Source organism: Lepisosteus oculatus, chromosome 2, assembly GCF_040954835.1.
Source record: "Lepisosteus oculatus isolate fLepOcu1 chromosome 2, fLepOcu1.hap2, whole genome shotgun sequence".
Taxonomy (NCBI): Eukaryota; Metazoa; Chordata; class Actinopteri; order Semionotiformes; family Lepisosteidae; genus Lepisosteus; species Lepisosteus oculatus.
In genome coordinates this window covers 37,105,924-37,130,608 of record NC_090697.1, presented here as the reverse complement: position 1 = coordinate 37,130,608, position 24,685 = coordinate 37,105,924, and the positions used below count along the sequence as shown (strand labels likewise).

The 24,685-nt window shown below is 35.9% G+C and overlaps 1 protein-coding gene across 3 annotated transcripts in view; it reads right to left on the bottom strand.

The window, feature by feature from the left end:
* prdm1a (PR domain containing 1a, with ZNF domain) overlaps window positions 1-22,862 on the bottom strand; it is a 37,201-nt gene extending 14,339 nt beyond the window's left edge. Inside the window, exons 1-2 of one of the 3 annotated variants that reach the window (XM_015349427.2) lie at window positions 22,780-22,862; window positions 506-754 (exon numbers count right to left, since the gene is read on the bottom strand). In XM_015349427.2, the coding sequence (XP_015204913.1) occupies window positions 506-688 (183 nt within the window). In that variant the 5' untranslated portion in view covers window positions 689-754; window positions 22,780-22,862. Of the gene's footprint in view, window positions 1-505; window positions 755-2,329; window positions 2,573-7,389; window positions 7,500-22,779 lie in introns of those variants that run through there. The other 2 variants (XM_015349420.2, XM_006625956.3) reach the window with 2 other exon arrangements.
* Between the last annotated feature and the right edge of the window lie 1,823 nt (window positions 22,863-24,685).

Below are 24,685 nucleotides of genomic sequence, written 5' to 3'. Positions count from 1 at the left end.
CAAGCTTTAAGTTCCTGAAATCATAGTTAATTGAATCAGCTAGAAGAGTATACCACCCGGTCTTAAACAAGACCGACAGTGGGAAAGTTAAGCAAATGGGTTTTAATTACAGTACCACAACATGGTCTACAGAAATACCTGCACTCTTTCAGATGAGGTTTGGTAACTGTAGCCTCTTTTAATTATATTGAAGCATACTTTTAGCTTAGAAAATCAGTACACTTTTACCAAACACAAATAAAAATTATTTTTATTCTATATAAACTCTAAACGCATTTTATTTTTACACAGAAAACAACATTGATCATTTTAACATTATAATTGTGAAAATGAATCTCATATTTGCTGTGCGTTTTCTACAACAAGCTTTACATGCTGCAGCAGCAGTTTAGGTCATAAACAGAAAACCAGCAGTATTTTGGCCCAAAACTCAAAAGTTTCTATTTACCCAAAACAATACCTACAAATCAGTGTATTTATAAAGAAAACATATATCCACGCTTACCTCTTTGGAGTTAGGTGCATGTTTGAAAAGCAAGTTTCTTGGTAGTGAGGCTTCAGCTCGGGTCAAGCTTCCACTGTCAGTGCTGGATTCCCAGGGATGGTCCTTTACAATGTACGTACACTTCTCTTCAAATTCTAACTCTGTCCACTTTGTCATATCAGCATCTTCCACATCCATTTTCATGGTGAACTCTCCAGTCTCTTGCGATTCCTCTGCAGTTAAAATATCCGAACTATGCTGTGTGGCAGCCTAAAATGAAAAGAGAAAGGCTTTTATCTTCATTGTCCTCCAGCCTGTGGTTTCCTTCGAGACAGAGTGACTAATAGGCAAGTCTGTTGTACTTCAGGATGCAAAAAGGGAACAGTTGGTACAGGCTGAGCAACAGGCAGTGGGGTAGACTCGGAAAAGCATACCCTGAATTCCATTTATGAAGTTTGGGGATGTGCCTCTGTCCTGATAAGAAAATACTTATTGTGAGAAGACAATAGGACTTTTTCTTAAAAGTATTATTCCATCAGATTTAATTATGGAATGTATACAAAAAACTGACGTAGCAAATGTTTAACCAGTTATGATTAAAGAACTTTTGCACAATGGTTCTTACTACATAGACACTTGAGCTACTGATTCCAGTAATCTGATTAGCAAAGCAGCTTTTTTAGCAAAGGGAGTTTTTCATTTATTTGATATTTGTTGCCTGTGACTAGCTTTTAAAACATTTTAACTGGGAAATCATTAAAAGACTGACAATTTAACAAATCAATACAGGAATAAAAAAAACACAACAGACTTTGGATTCTCCCCCAACTTCAGCTTTACAATGTACTTCTTTTTACAGGAAAACCGAAATCCAATTAAACCCCTTTTACGCATGCAGTTGTTCTTGGGGTCATGGCCACTGAGGGTCTCTCCAGACTGTGGAAAAAGTGTCACAAACAAGGGAAGGAAGAGGAAGGAACTGCAGTCTGCGTCTGAATGGAGCTAAAATTGGAAGCAGCGTGCTGCAGGAGCGGAACCGGTAAGCCTTCCTCAAGAAGGGGAGGGAGCAGAAACTTTCCCACCGGCTGCAGAGGCACAAACAAGCATCAAAAACAACCTTCTCCTGACGTCCTCTTTGTATCATCAATGGAGTGAATGGGACTGTAGGCAACAGAAGCAGTTCCTGTACGCGTCACAATGACAACAGACTTTCACGAGTAAACCAGCAATTCCGAAGTCTGTAAAGCACAAAAACTTCCTCTGCAAGGCTCCGGCCAATTTGTGATAATCATTACAAGAAATCTAAACAAATGGAACAGCAAGGACAGTTTTGAAAAGGCAAGTGTTTGGCCACAGTGTTCCGTCACAGAACAAGAAAAAAAGCTGTAAACAAGTTTCTTTTCTCACATCTTCTTGGTGGGATTCTTAGAAGACACAAACTAAAAACATATTCTAGAAGAAAAATAATATGTAGACTGATGAAATGTAAACACAAACAATTTACACAAAATATATACCAAGCATGAACTGGCTTTGAAGATTTTAAAACAGTCATCTGAAATAAAAAGGAACTTAAATGTTTTATTTTTTATAGTGGAACCTTGATTAGGTTTGTAGGGTGTATGATAAATGACAGCTGTACTAAACCATGAAGCAGTAATAATGAAACTCAGAAGTACACCCTAAAGCAAGACTCTTAAGATTTAAAAGGCTAAGACTTTAAGAAGCACAAAAAAAGACTTCGACTCAAAAAACACAAGTACAAAATATGCTATAGACATTGTAATTCTAAAAGACCACACAAAAATAACTTTTTAAATAGTAGTCTGGTGCGGGCTTACTTACTGGAAAACTCTGAGTGGAGCCACACATAGAGCTTAAGAGTGTGTATTCATTCCTCAGCGTGTTAGACAGGTGCTCTACTCACGCCTCTCCCTTGCTGTGGAGAGCTCCTGCTCTGTGTGTGTCTTCTCGCTTGTTAAGGTCTAATCCTCCACTGCCCTGCCTGCTCTGACTCCTCCTCAGGAAAATGATACGCTAACATGCTTTCAGTTCCAAAATGCTTAACAATTGCCTTCCTTTCCAGCTGCTTAACTGATATTTCATTAGCAATAAAAGGGTTTTAACTGACACACCGTGTTGTGCAACCTTTTCCTTGTCACTCCTTCCCACAAGCCAAATCTCGTTTTGTTATTAACACTAGTGTTCGGTTTCTCAATGTAGGAGAAACAACTTATAGAACCCTTTTCTAATATCAGAGTAAGTTTAAACGAGGGCAGAACTTCAGCTTACACCGAAAAGGGGTTTAAAATAATTGTTGCTGTTAATAGCTGTAAAATGTAGGACACAAATCAAGAATAGTAAGTATGGCTAATTTTAACCAAGTTTGGTTAATTAAAACTTTCCCCTGGGATCATTTGGACCTAAACTTATTTCTCTCTTATTGCAGACATTATTGATCTTCTCCTTCCTACACAACCATTTGCTGCCCACGGAAGGACATCCTGTGAAGAAGGGAGACAATACCCTCAGTTGTTTACTGCGGGGAGCACAGATTGCCATTCCTGTTTCTTATTACAAAACAAACCACAAATCCTGACTTCCTCTAATAACCCTATGCCATCATCACAGGGACTGTGAAAAGAAAAGTTATGTGGATACTTGTTCATTAGGTGCCACCTGCAAGCTGTACCAGTCTTACTCTGAAACTGAAACCATTGAGAACTGAACATAAGTTTCACTACCCAGATGATTGCTAAGCCCGAGGGAATTAGCTTACATTGATGCCTTGCACTTTTTACGTTTTTTGCCAATTATTGTTTGAATGTTTGTTCAATCAATAGTGATTATATTTAAAAATAAGTCAAGGCAACCAAAAATCCAAACTAATATTTGCTAGGCAATATAGAGCAGAGCACCAAAGTAACTTATGTTACTAAATGAAGTGAATGAAAGTCCTTCTGATAACAATAGTTGCGAGAAGGAATTTTTTATTCGTAGAGTTAGCATAAAACATAAAAATGGCCATTTGTCAGTTTTCACTCTTTTTATATAAATAGTAATCTGCTCATTAATCAGCAGTTTGTGAAGCATGTGTACAACATGTAGCTCTCTGTCTGACGCTGCAGGGTGCATTATGAATAGCTGTATCACAGTATTACATTTTTGTTTGAGAAATCCCCACTGGTTTCCTCTGATGCTATCAGCTCCACTCCAGCAACCGACAGATGCCACACAGCTTCAGCTGCTGTCTGTGTGAGGCATGGGCTAACTGAGGAGGGCTACGGGTAGCAAAGAATAATAAAAAAAGAAAACAAGCGCTGGGGGAGGAGGAAGGGAGGTAAGACCCTCTTCAAACACCCCCCCCCCTTCCTCTTGTCAGTGACAGATCTGTGACCACATCACTCACAAGCTCTCTGGCAATTGCTTCCTGGAAGCGGACGACTTGTCCTGTTAAAAACTAAAAGCCTTCGATGTCCCAATACATGGCAGCATTTGGGCTCCAGTTGCAGTTATTACACAGCAAATAGGATTGAGACAAAAAACAAGAATTCCCCTTTGAAACCAAAATGCGGTTCATCCCAAAACCTCAAAAGTTAGACCCATCTCTCTAAAAAGCTTGCCTTATGTATTTAGCCCACAAGACCCCCACCCCCCCCCCCCACACACACACATTTTTTAAAAAACTCACAAAACCCACTTTAGCTGATCTTGCCTCCTTCAGGGCTCACTTCAGAAACCCACTTAATAAAGGACTGGGGAGGAGAGGGGAGTTGGGTTTGGGTGGGGAACTGCATTGAAGTGAAATTCAAATTGCTCTTTTGTTTATACAATAGTTTAATGTGGCTTCTCAGCCTGGAGGGAAACTCCTTAAAACAAAAGTGAATATCCCATCCAGCTGCTTTGTTATTTTTTCAAGGGTTTGATATCATTTGAAGACTGTGCTTTTGTTCTCCAGAAGAGAGCTAAACACTTGCAGTAAAATATACCAGGCACATGACAAGCAATGCTCCCTCCTGCTTTTAACAAACACATGGGGAGTACATAGGACATCAAGAAAAAGGCATAAATTATTTTCTGTACATGGAATTGCACATTTTTTCAGCATGCCATAAAGCAAGTCTACTTATTTGTTTTTAGAAAACAAACTAAACCTGAATTGTAAAATGTTTTCCATTTTGACTTCAGGGGGAAATAAAACTTAGCCAGCACTGGTTTTTACTTACTGGTTAAGGCTTAACATTCAAATTTTCCAATTGCATGATTTGCATGCACTGCCAAGTATAACCGTATTTCCCTTTACGTTTTACATTCTCTCTTTGTTTTTACCATTATATCAGGTGTACACATAAAATAAAAGTTAATTATAACCAATATCTTTTGTACAGAATTATCTTATAGCTTTAAAAGTGCACTTTCTTTTGTGAAGCTCAAGTTGTTACTGATCTGTTTCATATTACCATTTTATTGTCATTTAATGTCCTTTATTTAGGTGAGGTGGGTTGAAGGGTTACATTTCAATGCCTGACCATCTCATTTATAGCAAAGAAGAGCTCTTCACAAACTTCAACACTTGCCTTATAGGGGGTGACACCAAACAATGACAGAAGCTACCGCTACTTTCATCGGAGTACTTGTAGAAGGAGTGCTTTAGATATTGTTCTGAGAAGGGATAATCCCACAATGGAAGATCCATTAAAAGCATTAAAGAGGTTAGCGGCAACAATGATCCACCAACTCATCCGTGCACAATTACAAATCGATCAAGCTGCCAAACGTGTAGCTGGTCTAATTCTGTGTAATTGCATGTGCGTTGCTGGCTGTTGAACCATGCCTCCTGCCACACGCTGGAGTCAAGGGAGGAGGGCTGCAGGGTAAGCTAGCTTTCCTAATCCCTCAAATCTGACCTACTTCCTATGACAATCTTTGCTACTGAGTTTTTCCTTACCATCTGGAGTGGCTGCTGACTATCCCAGTGAGAGGTGAAGTACACTGCTAGATCAATACTGCGCCCCAGACAGGGCCTTAATCTTCAGTAAGAGCTAATCATGCTCAATTTAGCACACCAGTGATTAAATTGTACTTTTCATTATGGACAACAAGTAAGGCAGACACATGCCACCCAAATCAATTGTGCCTATCAATAGGGGCTGCCAAAAGAAGAAGGAAACATACACAATTAGAAATACCTTTGTTGAACTGCCATCCTCCAGGAGACATACAAATAACAAATGATCAAACTTTAAATTTGTAAGTTATTTTATACACCATAAAATCATTTAAAAGATGCCAAGAAGAATTTCTTGCGTGAGGATCTAATACCTGAAAATATGAAAAGGCTTTTGTGCACATCACTTTTTTTGCTCACCAGCGACACGAAGCGCTAGTCATCCTGAAACTAGCTCGGAGTTAACTGTATGTTTAGATTTCACAAACGTCACAGGCGATAAATGTCATCCTAGGTTCAAAGCTCCACAAATCTCTTTTTTTTTCTATCAAAGGCAGACTTTCAATGTACAGAAATATTTTTTTACACAATTGTCTATAAAATCATCATTTTTTAAAATATATATATATATTTTCCAGATGTTATTTAAATACTAACACATTTGTAGTAGGTCTTTCATTGTTCCGGTAAATAGCCTCTGTTTTCATGAGTCACTGATGGCTCCCCTTTCTATCACATGCTTTTGCTTATGTGAAATCTTAGGCTAAAGTCACTAGGCACACCTCTAGCAAGCACCTCACATAAGAAAACAAAACCTAGTCTTCATATTCAATTTTATACACACCATGTTCTAAAATCACATTGTAACGAAAATAAAGTTCTGTAGGAATGCCTCATACCTTCATGTGCACCTTATGTCACGAAGTTCAAAGCCAGTTTCCAGCTAACTTGTAAATTATTAAGAAGTCCGGTAGAAAAAAATGGTACAATTAATGTGATGTAGGGTAATTGGATATACACTCGCCTTTTGACAGCTGTAGCCTGAAATAATGTTATTGCAGACGTCAAGATGTCATTTGCACAGACATGAAGAAAAGAAACCTCTCGCAAGGAGTTAAACAGGCCAAAGCCCCAAAACACGTTAAGCAGAGCCCAGCAGGGGCCTAACTGATAAAACGGTGTCAAACCTTAAGCATTTGTCAGAGACAAGAATGAGCGATAGATTTAGGAAGCAAATTTATGTAATAAACTGCACGAATTTAAATAGCCTAGTCTGAAAAACAAGCTGGCCATTCGTCAGAAATACGCATTACTCGTCCTCCGCAATTTAGTTTTTCCAAAAGTCTGACACAATGTCTCAGTTAATGGGGTATCTCATTCTAAATGCATTGCGCCCAAGTATTACATTTATATTATGTAATTCAAGTAATCGCAGTATACTGAACACAACACAGCCCACGCCATCGTAGGAAGACCAATCTTAAGAACTGAGCTCAAGCGTCGTTTCCATCATGTGTTAGGTTAAGGTATGAAACCAGCTTACCTGGTTGCATACCTTCTGACGCTTCAACAAAATATTTTTTTTAAATCATAAAGAGTTTAAATTCGTGGAATGTTAAACAAGGACTCATTATTGCAGCGGTAAGACGTGAAATAAGACAGTATTTCTAGTATTACGTTCACTGTTAAAAACTGCTGCAGATAAAAAAACAAATACCCACTAACTGTAAAATCCAACCAAAACGCTTCTATATCAAAAGTAAAAACCCTGCAATTAAGATGGAATCACTGTAACTTTTAAGATCTTTTTATAAAGAAGGCAGTGGAAATACGGTATATTGAAATGCTATAACATATTGTACGAAATTAATTTAGATCTGTTAGAATCATTTATAAAAAGACTGATCAAGGCTGAAGAAATTTGTAATAGACTACTCCGCACGGCGCATGTTTTTACCTGTTAGCATTTCCATGAATCACCAGTCTCGAGACGCTCTGTACCAGAGCTCTTATTGGTATCCCAAATCTAAGTTCCCGTCTGACTCTCTTACTTTCCAGTCTGAATGTGCTGAAGGACTGGGAGATAGGATTTTACACTTTCCATATGCAAAGAGCGTCCCCCCACCTCCCGGTCCTGACAGCTCCACCCAGTTCAGTAATTAGGCTTAACAGGAGCAATTAACAAAACAAACTTCTCCCATAGCTGACTATCTTGATCACTCTGATTGACTAATTGTTTTCAAAAGCCTTTGTGCTCTTTAGCAAGTATAGTGACTAAATTAATACCTGTCGAAATTCATAAATGGTAATTCCCCACTACTTCATATTTTTCACACAAGAGATCTAATAAATGGATCCTTTATTGCTCGACTCATTAACGGACTTATATAATTTAGATTTCGTTACATCTCAGCTGTCTTAATTTTTCTTTATTGTTTAATGAATGCGAATTTTAACGAACTTGTCGCCCTATGTGATAATGATAGAAAATATACGCACTAGTAGCAGTAATAAACTCTTCAACCGAACTGAAACCTTCATTTAACAAATCCGTTAAGCAAATGTAAGTAAATTATCACATTTAAATGAGTCCCAGCAGCTTTTTTAAACTTTGGTGATGACACAGCAGGATGTAAACAGCATCAGTATAATTTTCTGTATTAAATTAACACATGTAATTTACATAACACAGAATGTGGTCATTTACTGTTTCTTAATTACAATTATGTCTTGTAGCAAACGGAACTTCAAGCAGACACTATATAAATTTAAGCTTATGATCACATATTTTAGAACCAATCAATTACATTTTAATCCAGTATTTAATAATGAACGCTGTAAAAATGCACAAAACTGTGTTTCCAATGACTGGCAGTTGTTATATAAATCAGACTTTAAGGGTTAAAGACATTTGATTGTTCAGTTCTAAAACGATTATGTCAGATTGTTTTGTCTAAACTATTTGCAAAATAATAAATTATTATAATAAAATATTAAATGTTTCACTTTTATCGATTTCATTTTTTACTGTTTTGTTAGTAAAACTCAGATGCTTTTTAAATTAAGAGATACTTGGCAATCATTCAAGGCAATTATAACCCAGCCACATATTAAAATATAAAACATGCTGTTAATGGAACATTGTAAAAGAAAGTGAGAATCAGAACCAGAGCAATTATGATTTGCAAGGTATCTGCACACAGAGGTACTGACAAGCTTCAGGTACGGCACTGTCCTATTACAAAGACTCTTTTCAAAAGAAGAAGCCTAGTTTGTTCACCCCCCGGGACCGTATCTCTGAGTCTTTCACAGTCTTGGAGTCACTACCACAGCACTGTGGGCAGATAATAAAAGGCATGTAAAATTTTACCCCAGTTGGCCACTTCCCTTCCACCCTTTGTTTCAGATCTTTACACAAAACAGACCAAATCTTCCGGTGCCACTCAACTTCCACACGATGCAGGGCTCCCCTCATCAAAGCCCTGGAAGTGTGTGTGGGATTTGTATAGTGTTTAAACCACCCTGTCTGTAGACAAACTCTACCCCCCATTCAGATCTTATTCATGCCAGCTCTGTACTGTGCTTGAAATTAACATGGAGGCTGGTGAACAGGAGATGACATCCTTCACTTTTCAGCTTTCAGTGTTGCTGAGGTTTTGTCGACAGCTGGAATTAATCAGTTTTTTTTTCTCATGTTTTTTTTCTTGGGAGTAAGGGGTGCGTCAGGCACTTATCTATCAGTCGGCAAAAAGCCAGCCCAGAAAAGGCTTTCAGACCAGTGCTACAACCTTGATATCTCAAGTTATATAATAAATTAATCACCTACAATCTAAATTTAAAATTTGTAGCTTATTAGAGAAACACATCAACATTGATGGGATACAAACTATCAGGAAAAAAAATATGGGGCTTCTTGATTTTCAGTTTTGAAACAAATTACAATGCCAAAACAGTGTCCAGGCAGTGGAAAGATGAGTTTTTATATGAAAATGTTTCCCTCACATAAGAATTTGTTTAAAATTGAATATATAAGTTATGACCAGCATATAACTTAGTAAGTCCATTTAAAAACATGACAACAATTTTGAATAACAAGAGCATTAAATTGTATTATGAATATTTCTTCTTTAGCTGGTTCTAAATAAAAAGTAAATACATTCAAATGTAACTTTCAGAGCTAGGCGAGGAAGTGTTACTGTAAAAAATCATTTTCTAACTATTTTACAACATTTCAAATGTTTCACTGATCTATGAACTAATAAAGTAATCAGATAAAATGATTAAACGATTGTGATTAAATTATGAAGTTGTCCATTTAAAAAATGAGGCATTAACATGAATGTTTACCTTATGCACAGTATACAATTAACACAACAGAGTGGAGATAATAAAAACTATAAAATTCTAAACAATTTTGAAAAGGACACTTAACAGCATATGTGATGTTGTATGCTTTGATAATTTTGAAATGACAGAGCACACACTAAATGGTAGCAAGTTTGCAGCAAGTTTCCAAGTTTACTGTATGTGATGGTCCACTGGTGTGATGACAATTTTGGCTTTGTGTCAAATAAAACTTAGCACTTGTCTTCCTCTGGCTTGGGTAATTCTTATGAAACAGACATCTAAAACAGCCAAGTTCAATAGAAGATGCTTATAATAATGTCATCTGCATGGGCTTTTGGAAATATTTGTTATGCACGTAACATAGGAGTTTTTTAACAGTAGCTAAATGTTTTGCGAAACCACCTTTTTTGATTGTTCACAAATGTAATGTGATTTATCTGATCCTTTCTTACAAGCAATGAATTAATTACAGACAGTTTTTGAGATATCTTTTTAAGTGGAAGAAAAAAGCGATGCCTGCCAAAGTCTATAATTGTATCAGATTTTCTTTTCTCATTAATACACGAGAAACTGTAACACCTATAATGATTGCTTTAAGACTAACCACAAGTGCCACATGAATGGAAGCAATAGCATATGCTGAGGTACATGTTGCCTGTACTCCAATTACCCAAATATTAAATCCTTTTTAATTGATTTATCCAAAGACCAGCCAACAGACAGGAGTTGGCATGCAGCCAGGAAACACAAGCGGCAAACATTGGATGGAGAAGATGGGGGGGAGGAGGGGCAAAATTTGGGAAGGGTAGATAGAAGGCGTGAAACTCTGACTTCTCCTGAGGTTCATTGAGCTGTTCTAATCACAGCTTTGTATATATGTAAAAAAACACACGTATACAAAAAAAGGCCTTTTCATGCTGTATTAGGTGTTTCATAGTCTGAATGAGGAAACCCCTCTACAGACTTGTAAAGGGCTGTCAGTTGGAGAGTGGAGCATAGTACAAGTGTGTTTTCATCCAGAAGAAATATTTAGTTTGGCGGCTGGCCAGGGAATTCTGGCAGAATAGACAGAATTAGGGGATTTACCTTCCACGTGTTTGGCACGCGTCACTAGAAGCCAAGAAAAGCTTGGCTCTCTGCACCAGTGAAAGACACATAAAGATGAAAAAGAACAGGGTGGAGGAAAAAGTGCTTACTGTACTTTTTTAACCCAAATTGTCTTTTGAAAAATGGCAGATTGAATCAACTTAACTCCTTTCTTCAGACAATACAAGAACAAGATAAAACAACATTTCAGTTAAAGCCGGAGTTTTTGACACTTACCTATTATCTGTCCAAAGCTTTGTTGATTTAAACCTCACTGCATTTTAAACTGCTTTAAAAGAAATTGTTGGTTTTCACACAATGGAACTAGCTAGTACTTTGGCCTCCTGTGCAAGCAGATAAGATTAAGCAAAAATTAGTTTAATATAAAATCTGGTGTCTCTTCCAGCTCTCTTCTCACGTCTTTTCTGTTAAACACTAAACAGGTTTACATTAAAACATTAAAATTAAACATTAATTTGCAGCATTGAGAAGCTTGGTTAGAAAATAAAATAAGTTAACTTTCAAATCTTGTGTCAGAAAATGTATGTATACCATAAATTGCAATTTTAACAAATGTCAACTGACCTGAGCCCAAGAGTCAATTTCATAGTCAATTCTTAACAATATATAACTGTGCTTCTTGATATATAAAAAATAGATAAGTGCATAGATGTTTTCTGAATAGTTCAAAATTTCCCTCATCACACCTCTATATCAAACAATTACACATTGCGTTTTTTTCATATTATATCTGTTATTTTTAATGTTTTTTGATATCGTATGCCTTAAACATGATTCAGCTGAAAACTGGAACATAAGGCTATATTGTGCCTTTGTGGGTGTGGAAAAGCACTTTACTTCATGTTGTTTCTATGGGATATTTTCTGGAATTGGTGGCTGCTGTAGACAAGAGTATTCTAGGTTAAAGACTTTCCATTCCAATTGTGAACTTAACGATATGAATAATTTAATAACTTCACAATTCATCATGTTTTGAATTTCAGTGTTACAACATTCCTGCAATAATTACTCATCAAAGCCATTTTAACTGAGAAAAAGATGTGGGGTACTTTCTGGGTGACCTTTGTATAAACAGTATAGCATGTAGCCATTCATGTATATACACATTTATACAAAATGGACATTTATACACGCACATATAGGAGATACTAGTCTGCCTTAAACCAATGTGTATCTAAGACTGTACTATAATTATTGATTAACGCAACAGATAAAACTTATAAATTAAATTCCAATCAAACAAGACTGCTTTTATTCACTAAATCTTGCTTGCCACTGCTAAGCTCCTTTGATCGGCAAAGTTATAAGAAGGATCTCCCAGCACCATCAGCATAGCTTTTGACCAGAGAGCATGATGAATTAAATCTATGATAGATATGACAGGTGAGGAGCTGCTTGAAGGAGGCTTAAGCAGCAGGAGTAAGACAAAGCTTCCATTTAACTAGGAGAAAAAAAATCAGGCCTCAGTGTCCGTTAATGACCAGTTACAAAATCATTCTTTATTCAGTCTGGCTGGACGAAGGGCAAGCTGATACCTCATACAAAGCTTTTTCAGATCCACTGCTGTTCCTCTGTTACAGGGCTTGTGTAATATATCGTTTTTAATGAAACATAATTGGAACCTAAACTCTACTTAAACAATTACTATCTATTCACACCACCCAAACCTAAGTGAATAACTCAGTTTAATCTTTTTTGACATTTCTTCCACAATATTCCATTTAAATGTTTACAAGTTGTTTGCTGTGAAAACTGTTGCTTTCAAAGTATCCACTAGTCCCTTATAATGTGGATCTCTTAATTGAGCTATAAATAATGAGGAATTAATATTTTATGAGGTTTTTTTTGTGATAGCACAGTGCACAGAGCAGAATGTTTAATAAGGAAGGATTCCTAAGTGTATAATCTCTCACTACTTGGTTAACATTTATTGTCTTCCTAGTAAATTAATTTACTTTCCAGAATAAACACAAATCCTGCAATTTATATCCTCTAATTTCAATATGGCGTTGGTTTACTTTGCACATTTATTTGGAGGTTGTTAGCACTTTTACACAGAAACTGCTAAGCTTCAGGCACCAAATTCAAATACAGCTGTAAAACAAAAATCAAGTCAAATATATGTCTAGGATTAGTATTTGTTTTAAATATGTAAATAGCATTTCAAGGTTTTTGTATTTTAGTATTTATAGTACTTTTAAGCAATACTGAATTGCTCACTTTTAATCAACCTAATTTGCTATTGCTACTAATGCGTGTGGAGATTGCAAGGAGACAGTCTTATCCTTTGAGAGATCTACCTGCACTACTATTCTGGTGCGCAAACAGCAGACAATGGGTGTCAAATGGAAGACATACTGAAATGGCCTTTCTGTTGCACTGGATCTTTGATGCTGAAATGCCAGGTTCCCAAACAAACATTATAGTTTTCTAGCATTTTATCTTCACAGATTAATTTGTAAAATAATTTTTAATTCTCTTTTTTAGGAAAAAAAACATTACCCGTCTGTTTTCATCATAGATTAGCAAGGTAACAGGCTGAAGCTTTGGAAACATCAAATAAGGACTGAAATGTATTTCTAGACAGGAGTTTTTATGCAAGCAGTAGAATTATGATATAGGTGTAGAGTCAGGGATAAAGCTATGGCAGTTTGAATTGTAAATAATTGCTTTTGGGTAAAGAAAGATCATTTTTAAAATGGGATTCCTTTGATGGCTCATTTTTAAATATATCTGAGAAAACTCTTGCTCATTTTTGTTAAATAAATTACTTTAGTCAAATGAATCGTAAGAAAGAACAGTAAAAGGAATAGTATGGAAATGAACATTTTATTCATCTTCTTTTTTTGCTATCTAAGGTATTGCAAACTAAATCTTTATTAAAAATGTAGCATGGAGTAGATATTAGGGATCTTGACTCCTAAACTGGAAAACTGTGGGATGAATTCCCAGGTACTGTAGGTTATAGCTGATGTATTCATCAACGTACTTGCTCAAATTAATTGAGTAAAATGCCCAGCTGTATCAATGAGCAGATATCTAAATTACTTTGGATAAACGTGTTAACCAGTTTAATTAGAATGATAAATCTATCCCAAAAGGTTCAAATAAACCAATTAATATAACATTGGACACCTTTGATGTGGCTGTTCTCCAAAAATTTGAATTCTGGAGAACAATTCTAAATTATTTTGTACCTGTCATTTTTGAGACAAAACACAACTGCTCTTAGTGAAATGACCAAACGAGTCATGAGACTTCTAGCACAGACAAAATTAATCTAATTATACACCCATTTATAATGGTTAAAATGTTTAAAAATACACGTTTGATAAGGAAAACAAGCAGCTGATTTATACACATTTAAACGTGTTTTATTATTCTGATGTTTGCTTAACTATTGAAGGGATATTCCTGCCAGCGCATTGAGTGGAGTGTCCGGAAAAGCGCTAAATAAATGTAAGCAATTATTATTATTATTATTATTATTATTATTATTATTATTATTATTATGTCAAGGAAGTAGGATGCATGTATTTGATCTTTTTTATTATCAACATAAATAACTTGATAACAGCAAGTATCTGTAGCTGCTGAAATGACTGGTTATAAATCATTCAAAATCTCTCTCTCAAATGTTAATCTGTGGAAAATAATCAAATCGTATTGCTGGTGATCCCAGCAAATAAATAAAGGTATTTAATATTATATAGATAGGTTTATATGAGGCATTTTAATATTTATTGTATTGCTATCCTTAAGAAACAAGTGTAATTCCAAGCAAATCCATCACAAAAGTTACTGTATTTTTTACTTACCAGATTCTATCAATACAAATCCTTTTTTGATTTTAGTAGGTCAATATTCAATGCTTCAGAATAGTTGGGTTTTGATTTGTCTTCTGCTTTGCTCTATTCTTAACTACCAGTCCCACTAAGGGTCAATATAGCGAACATGTACTTTCTATACAATGAAACATTTCTAAATTATGCTTTCTTTGATTAAATAGTGAAGCAAAGGAAGACGTAGATCACCCACTATCCTCACATAATGCCTGACACTTATTCTATTGACACTTAGCTCTTCTCCACTTAGCAAGTCACTGAAACTGTTGTGTCCGACCCCAGATTCCTCACTGAAAACGGTGAGGTGACAACAATATGATTTTTTTATTTGCTTACTACAATGTCTAGTTTAATGGCATTGTGTTTATGAATTAAAAGATAAAAGCCATGGCTGTGCTTTCAGCAGGCCACAAAGAGAGCAGGTCTGGATAGTGTCTGTTCACAGCTCAAGGTGCTGTGAAGAAAAGAAAAACATTTGTAACTCCTGCAAACTTTACAGTCCTTTATCAGAGTGACGCTCCTCTAAACTTTCACCACCTGAGCCTGACATGGGAGAGGAAACAGCCACCATCCTTAATTATGTTGTCTTCCTATGACCAAGCCAACTCTACTTTTCAGTCCAGGCTTCTATTGATGTTAATGTATTAAACACAGTGGAATTGCAGGAGCCCGTTTGTGACTTGGAGACTAATTTCCTCTTTCATCTCTGTAATATGTTCCTGTTTCCTTCAAACAGCACCACCAATCAATTCCAGATTACAAGAAATAAATGTATAATGATTGTAATCCGACAAAGTTGTGCACTCATCATTTGTGCTTCGTCTGTAGAGACAAAACTATCTAGATCCGCCAGAATCTATTTATGGTGACAAGTGTTTAAGATTTACTCATAGTTTTAATTTTGCAGCTGTTAAAGATCAGTTGCCACTGCATAATCTTCCATAGTCAAAAAAGGAAGCCAAGAAGCATCTTAATTAAATTAAAAAAATATTGATACATTGTGTTGTAATATAGAAATATATTAGATTATTTCTAATACAGGAATTCAAATTTATTGTGACTTCAGCTATTGTTTAGCTTGTATTTAGCATGACTATGAAATATATTGGACTTCTCAAAATTTGTACTTATGTAATTCTATATATTTTTTTAGGTATGGCAATTTCTTTTATATAGCAGTTTTGGGGTGAACATGAATATTATTTATTATAATAATAAGAAGAAGAAGGAGAGAGAAGACATAAGACATAAGACTTATCTATGAATCTATGAATCTATGAATTATTGGTTAGTCTGTTTTCTGAAGGAAATTAAAAGAGAAGTATGTTTATTGAAAGACTCCTTTTTAGTCAATGACAATTTTCAGTTATCATTTAAACACCTTAGTATTAAAAGTCATTTTACATTTATTCATCCTCTGCATTGTTATCTATTCTCAGTATAACTCTAAGATGAATGGTCACTTTAACCATTTATCAAGTGAGAAGCCAAATTAAAGCTCTCCTACCCATGGTCATGATCTGCATTGACCAGCTAGCTACCTGTATCAATCACAGGCTCTCCAAGCTGTATTTCCAGAGAACATGGTGTTGATTTAGTTCACTATGGCCTCTGGCTGACCCATGCATGTTGCTCTATGGCGAATGTTCTGCGGTCACAGGCAGGAAGTACTTGAAAAGTAGCCCTTTGAAACCCCTCTACCGCCTCCTTCTTTTGGAAAGCGATGGCTGAGGGGAGCCAGAAGTCAGCCGTCAATCTGGGGTTGCTCCTGATGCAATCTATCCCCTCCTTCCTTCAGGGAATCATCAATCTTCATCTCTCCTGTCCTGGCTACTACTTCCTTTTACAGAGATTTGGTCTGACCTGTTCAATAGTGTGGCAACATTTCTTTGACTATTTCTACCCACGTTGGATGGCTCGTGAACAGTCCCCAACAGTTGACCCCCGAATGTAAATAAGAGGTCTTTTATTGGGGATGGAGAGAGGTCACAGAGTGAAAGATGGCCCTTCGACAGATTTGCTCATGGCAGGGAGAGAGGGCGAAACTACTACAGGTCACTCAGATTTAAGATGCAGTAAGCCACCCATCTTTGACCTTCACTTATTTTATCATAAATCTGCATTTAATTATCTGTTCAGATTTAATTCAATGTGTCTGGATTTCTTATGAAGGAAAAAACGAGTCTTGTAGAAAAACAAACATTTTTCAAAGCAAATGAAAAAACATTTATGCCTGTGTGTACAGTAAACACTGCACTCACATTTCCCAATCATTTTTTTTTTCAAAATACTGTATTGCCTCTTAAAAATACCATTATCTGCCCAAGAAAAAGAGTTACTACTGACGTTTCCAATAAATTATGATGATGTTTCCAATGGATTTGGTAGTACAGAAAATAAGTTGCATCGGTAGATAAATTATATGGAGGGGACTAAATACTGTGGCATTTACAAACTTGTTTATATCTAAAAAAAACTGATGTTTCGATCCACTGAATTTTTCTTACAAACTACAGAAAGTGTTTTTCTTTTGATGTTGCCATTTTTATATCAACACATTCCTCACTGTTGTTCTGCTCTTTACTAAGAATTACATGTCAACTATGTAATAATTATACTGTTTCAAGCTTACAGTGCATGAGAGGTGCAGGGAGAATACATAGGTTTTAGTGTTCAAAACAACTTGTTTTGCTCAAAGACATGTTGCATCACAACAAGCTGCAGGCACTTGAGTTTTTGTTTCTTTATTTTTGTCTGTGGACTGGTGCAGTGAAAGCTGATTAGTAAGCCAATTGATTACAGTTATCATTCTTTGATTTCTGTGTATACACAATACGATTTATATATAATCTTGTAATAACCTGTACAGAGCTGTCAATGATTATATTTTGTGATTTTTGTTTTATCTATCACTTTGGTGAAGTCCTCATGTAGATTGAACAACCCCTGATGACACATCACTACAGTGATGTTGCGGCCTTCTGCCTTTTAATAGCCACAATTTAAACACCACTGACACCTGTCATGTGTCTTACAATTTATTGTCCACTGTGCAGAAAACTTTAATGAAACCTTTAATGAAGGTCTTGAATTAAAATTGCAACCACACTGATTAACTCTCTGACCCTCTCCCTTTGTACAAAACAGATGTGGCTTCTTAGCAGTGTCTTATCTGGCTATATGCTTACTGAGACACCCAGAATGGCTGTGAGGGCTAGTTTAATATTCTTAGAATTCAGATACGTGTCAATCTGTGAGTCATGATGCAATGTGATCTTTAATTATTTGCCTTCTTTTGCAAAGAATTATATCAGTTTGTTCAAGTAGAGTATTTATGACCTTTGAGTCATACTTGTCCTCTTTGACAACTACTGAAGAAGAGATCCAGCCAATTTCACTACACAAATTGAAAGTAAAACCTGTAACAAATTCAGTACATGCACTATCCCTTCTCACCTTTGCAGTGTGCAATTAGTTTTTAACAAACTCAAAGTGAATGCTACAAAAAAATCTGTCATTTTGATTAAGAACTTGGTTGTGAGAAAAAGTAAAATTTTGGGTTAGACTTACAAAAATAAAATCACTAACATGACTAAATAAATAGAAGAGGGAAGTATCTTCCTCTGAATATTCAGTGTATTAATCATTATATACAGAAATGAATGATAAAACTGAATTACACTTTGGTGATACAAGGCAGGAAATAATAAACATAACATGACTATTGACATTCATAAGTTTGTGTGGGTTCTTCCCAGAAGTGTTAAGCAAACAATCTGTATATATTTATTTATGACAAGTGCTGACCAAACTACTCCATATATGGTGGCATTGTTAAACCCAAACTAAAAAACTAGAAAATCTTATAAAACTCTATATTAGCTCATGAAGAGTTTTTTATATCAATCAACCACTGGTAATGCAGCAAAGGACTAGAAAAAAACAATACTCATGTCTTCCTAATTTGTACAATTTACTGTATAATTCTTCAAATTCTTCTTTATAACTGTTAGAGATTTCCTCTAGTGGCGGCAAACAAACAGACAAAAGGCTGATTTTATGTCTGACACCGGCAGATGAAAATCTACTCTAATTGTACTTCAGAGACATTCAATTAGCTATGGTTAAGAGCAATGCCTTTTTACTGTAAATTATTATTAACATCAGAGGTTATAGTATTACATAATGAATACCTCACTAATCAAAACCAGATAATCTTCACAGGACTATTTATCCCAAGACGAACTTCATCTCAGACTTACCCACTGCCGTTTTGAATAGACAGTGAATAGTGCAATATCTGACTAAACATATTTACCAGTATTTGAGCTATACAGTACATTCTAATGACAAAAGGCTTCTCAATGAAAAATCTTTGTAATCTTTATCATACATTCCAAAATATGACCATACCACTACAGTACAAATTTTGACATTATAAGAATTTCACAAATTCAGAGTAAAATCTAGTTGAAAAAATAATACTACAGCCAATTAAACAACAGCCATACATTGGGTGTAAGAAAAGACTGCATCATGTCGCAGGGGAGGACAGAGACACTAATTAACCTAAACAACATGTCTTTACAAGGTGGGAGGAAGCCAGATCATCTAGAGAAAACTAACATGACCATAGGGGCAACACGCAGACTCCACACAGTCCAGAATTACACCTAGACTGAAAAGCTGTGAGGCAGCAGCACTAATCACCACACTACTTGCCACCTCAGAATATTTTAATGTTTCCAGACTGCTTCACTTACCACAGTCCTGTGAGAATGAATGTTAAATACAAACACACAAATAATGAGTAATACATTCCATTTGCTATATAATACGTTAATAAATAAGAAAGTGTTTCTCTTCACTATCTCAATCTATGTTGATTTAGCACTTCTGACAAAGAAAACCTAATACATCACTAATAAATATAGCAAAAGAATGAATTTATTGTCTTGGGTAACTGAACTACAACAAACATGGTTTCAACACACTTCTTTTCTTATTGAAATAGAAAGTTTGGGGCCAAAGGTCACTCCCATAATTCCCAGATAAAACGTGTCAGAAGGTCAGTTAATGAACACAAACAGACCTCCAATTAGAACCATAAAATGTTCAATAGGCTAAATGTCCCAGACTCTTGCTTCAAGCACACACAATCTGTTTAATTAGCAAACTGTTGCATCACTGAGCAAATACTCACTGGCAACAATTATAGGGCTCACAAATCATGTGAGCATGAGCTAGCACTGTGTAATTCTACAAAACAATTAGTGGCTCCTTTTTGTCCTATGAGGAAAGAAGGTAGCACTCATTTGAGCTCAAACCTACATTGAGCTGAGTTCAATAGGCCCAAAGTACATTTTTAGTATTTACAGTATAAGTTTGCATAACATCTCTGCTGTATTTTTTTATTGCCAATTCAAAGGATGATTGTAAACAAAAAAAAGCTCTATTGTTAAATTTTGTTCTTTTAGGCATTTTAAATTGGTTAAAAAGAACCTTCTCATTTAATAAATTTGAGTTCTTTATTGGTGCTGTAATAATTGTAGGAGAAACTTTCAGGATTTTCAAAAGCACAAAATGTGGCATAACAGAAGCAGTTGTTCTTGGCTTATATCTACATGCAGTTCTTTTTAAGTTCATGAACATACTGTACTTACAGGGTAACATAGCTTCTTGGAACTTTTCATTTTAATGTCGCTGTGTTAGGAAAGGTAGGCTGTGTAGTGTGTAATATTCACCACATGCTGTATTGACTGGAGACTTTCAATGAACTTTCTACCTTAAAGAGGACCTATAAAGGCCCAGGTCATATCAGGCACTGATAAAAAGTGCAATAAAAAGGACATTAACAGAAAAGCTTATAACCTTTATGGAACACTGGTCATGGGAAGGTCAACGGGTTTTTTATGTGGACTTGCAAATCATTACATACCCTTACCTGCAGCTTTACCCTTAGTCCTGGTGAACAGAGTTGAAATGATTATCCCTCTTGTTCAAGAAAATAAATCACTTCAATGTAATTGAGATATTTCACCCTATTTTACAGATCTTTGATAACCTAAATTAATATTAACACTGTAAACTGTTTATTTTAAACTGGAACAAATAACAGAGCCAGAATTCATAATCTACCCTTAAGAAAAGTTAAAAATCCTAAAACTATAAACATATTCTGTCAAAGACTATTAAGGGTGTACATATTGTTTAATTTTGATTAAGTAATATTACATTTTTGCTTTTTGTTTAATATAAAACAGACAAGAGATAGGCCTTGTGAACCTCCTCTAAATGACAACATCAGCTACCACTTTTAGGGATTCTGTGTGTACTTTATTGTACTGCACTCTGTATACTCATGATTAGAAGGACAGAAAAACAGCCTCATAGTGTGCACAGCAATTGTACAAAAATCCCATTCATTCATATGTAAGTGCAAAGAGTTAAGTTCCGTAATCTTGATAGTGTAATCACTCAGTAATCAGTGCGGAGTAGTATTCGCTGGAGGGTTGCCAGCAGTGAAGTATGTAAGTACCTTTCTCCCTAGGCATGGCTTCATCTGTTACAGATACTTTCATATGATGTACACAGCCAAGCCATTGCCCTTAACACCACCAATTTAAGACACCACTGTGTTACAGCTACTCTGGTAGAATGTGCTTTCAAGTTTCTAAACAAAGCATGTCCTTGTCTTTTTCCTAGCTACCTCTGAAGTGTGAAATGAAAGTCATGCTAACTATCTCAAGCAGTTCTCATAATATCAAGCACCTGTTGTGGACCACGGTTAGTAAAGTAAGCGAAACAACAGCTGGGGGGGGGTTGGAAGGGGGGGTAAGGTCATCCACGCGGCAGGCGACCACTTGTCAGACTCCCCTTTAATGACCCCATTTTTTTTAGGTAACTCAATTCTTTACTTTTCCTGCATCCACAACAGCCAGTGAAAGCAGCCTGCTGCTATGCCACTGTCATTTTCTAGCCCTGCTAAGCCTTCAGCCTCAATTTCATGGATCCTGTCAGCAGTGACCAGAAACCATCCCACCTTAAGCCATTTACACAAGGGGAACAGGTTCACTTGAGCTTTTGTTAACCATTAACTGACACCATGGTGATCAGATTACATTTGTCTTGTACACTTGTTAGCACTCTTCCAGACTTGCTACTTACATAGGGGCCACCCACAATTTACTTTTCATTTAAGATAGAAACTTCACATTAATTTTAGAGTGGTGTATGCTTGTTTTTCAAAATTCTGTCTTTAGATCTTAGTAGATCACAGAAAACTCTCCAAGCAGAATCATCTTATATATGCTAAAATCCTTGACACAGTTACCTTTAATCCTATAAAAAAGACCTTAAAACCCAGATCTTATCTGTTATATTTTGTAGGCAGTATGGCTATTCATATTGCTCCAAACATAATCATAGTATCCACAAAATTAGGTTTAGTAAGGCAAATTGTGTTATTTTCTCTCATAAAGACATAACTTTCCAACATTAATCAACCATGTCCCTTAACACACAAATGCACATAAAGGAAATTAGCAAAGTTTTAGAATTATGTAAATATGTAAATATTCAACAAAGAGCAATAGCTTCATCATGGCATTTTTATAATCTTTGGTCATGAGGTTATTACCTATATTGATCACAAGGTGATTATTACATAAGTTAGTATAAGTTAAAGAGCTCTAGATTTTATGATTATCATTGTTCAAATGAAAAACTTTATTTAAGATGAACAATTTTAAATACCTAAACTGTTACAGAAGAAAGACTAACAAACAAGCAAAAGGTAAAGACAGATGTTCCCACTTTACAATTTTAGAGGCTGATCAATGATATTGCTCTTCTGCACAATTCAGCAGCATACCTATTAACTCAAGATAGCCTGAGATCTTCAGAACCTTCACATTATGTTTTAAATGGATGTCTTGGGACATCGTTTTAGTTCATGGTATTTTCAGGATTAATTATTTTTACTTTAAGTAATATAACATTTCTTAGACTTTTTCCAGCTGTTAGTGACTCATTAAAAAAGTACTTACTGGAAGCTGATTTCTAAAAGAGTTCTTAGGGTCTTCTCTGACTCATCAAAGCAATTGGTGCTCTTGCCAGCTATTTCTGTCCTACAGCAAAACAAGAGAAGCATATGGTCACACTGAGCTCTGCCTTCTAAAAATTCCAACTGCAAAAACCCTTATCTGTGTCACCAACAATAATATTAAAGAGGTGGTAGTGTTTTGGATCTGGGGGGGCTTCATCATGTGATGTGAGTCTTTGAGGCTTTGCAATGCCATCAACCCCCCCACCCCCATTTCTCAGTTCAGAAATGATCATAACCTGACGAGGGCCAAGGAACATCCACTGATGAAAAATGTTTAATCTGTATCCCAGCTGTCAAAGAGGGAAGAGAGGTCAGCCCTTTGTTCCCCTCAATACTAATCAGAGTCCAATACCTGCTGCTGCTACCTGGGCTGTGTGGAATCATGGGATACTTGTCAGACACACATGTGCTGTAAATCAGAACTGAAAGACCACAGAAATTATTCCAGCAGTAATGAAAGACAGATAAGGGGGAGTGCTTTGATCACCTTGGAGACCATACGTCTTTCATTGGAAGGCTAACCCCAATTCAACTCACTACTTCAGTTGGTCATCTCAGACTCATAAGCCAGGCTAATCAGTATAATCTGACAGATTCTAATTAGACCAAATTAATAAGGTAAGGTCTGCCTTCAAAGGTCTTGATTAGCAGGCTACACATGGGACTCTGATAAACAAAACTACCAGCAATGACTATTCTACTGTAAAACCACAAATGGTACAACTGCTGCATTCATACTTACTCCCTGGAGAATTAGAAAACACATATTGCTGTTGTCCCAAATCTTTCCTTTTGCATGTACTAATTTCATTGAGTCCACAACAAATTGAGAAAGTATTCTTTCCAAAACACGGCATCTACTACAAAAATAAAATTGCAACAGAACAAGTATATTGTGCAAACAGAAGTTAGAAACACCAAATTGTAATTCTTTCAGAAGACTAATGTATGTTGTTTTGGACAGAAATATTTACTAAAATAGTGCAAAAGAAGATAAAAGCAGGACATACTTTCTTGGTGAATATAGAGAAAATGCAGGCTCAAAAATACTGGAAAAGAAAACAATATGTTCACTTGGATCTCTTGACAGTCTGTTTTGGTTTTTAGTCTTAAGATATTTAAGATAACCTCAAATGTGTAAGGGAGACACTTACTGTATGTACTGTAGGGATGCTGAACTGATGTACAGTAAATACAAGGTTGTGAGAGGGTCTCATTCAGCCTGACCTTCAGGTTCAATTCATCCTTTTATTAGGTGTCCAATGAGGACTTCCCAGTTTGAACACAGACAATTCAAGGCCTGTCATAGAATTACAAGATGAATTAGGGATTGGTGCAACAAATTTGTCCTGTACAAGGCCTTCCTTGATTAAATTCTCCCCACATGAAAGTAATCTCCAAGGCAGCATTCGTAATTCAACTTTATCTTCTGGACAAACAGAGTAAGAACACACTTTTGCCTCCAATTCATCAGGTACCTTTTATGCTTTCATGTCATAAGTGATAAAGTTCAGAATGTTACACATCTCTGTTGTTGTTCACAGGTAAGGAAGTTCACACAAGGAAGACAACAGGTTGACCACTTTTTAAGATTCTGTATGAAAATGTGGCTTGGGGAATGTTTTTGTGTGTGGGAAATGAACACTAAAATATGAAAATAAAATAAATGATCTTTTCTTTACAAATTATGGTATAATAATAACTAATAACATTCTTGAATACAGAGTGACTGAACTAATTCTTCAGAACAAGATTAAGGTTTCATAGAAGTTTATAAAAGTGTTACATCATAGTGTCATAAATTTGCAGGAGATTCTGAAATTATGTGGAGTCCCTTCCAAAACAAA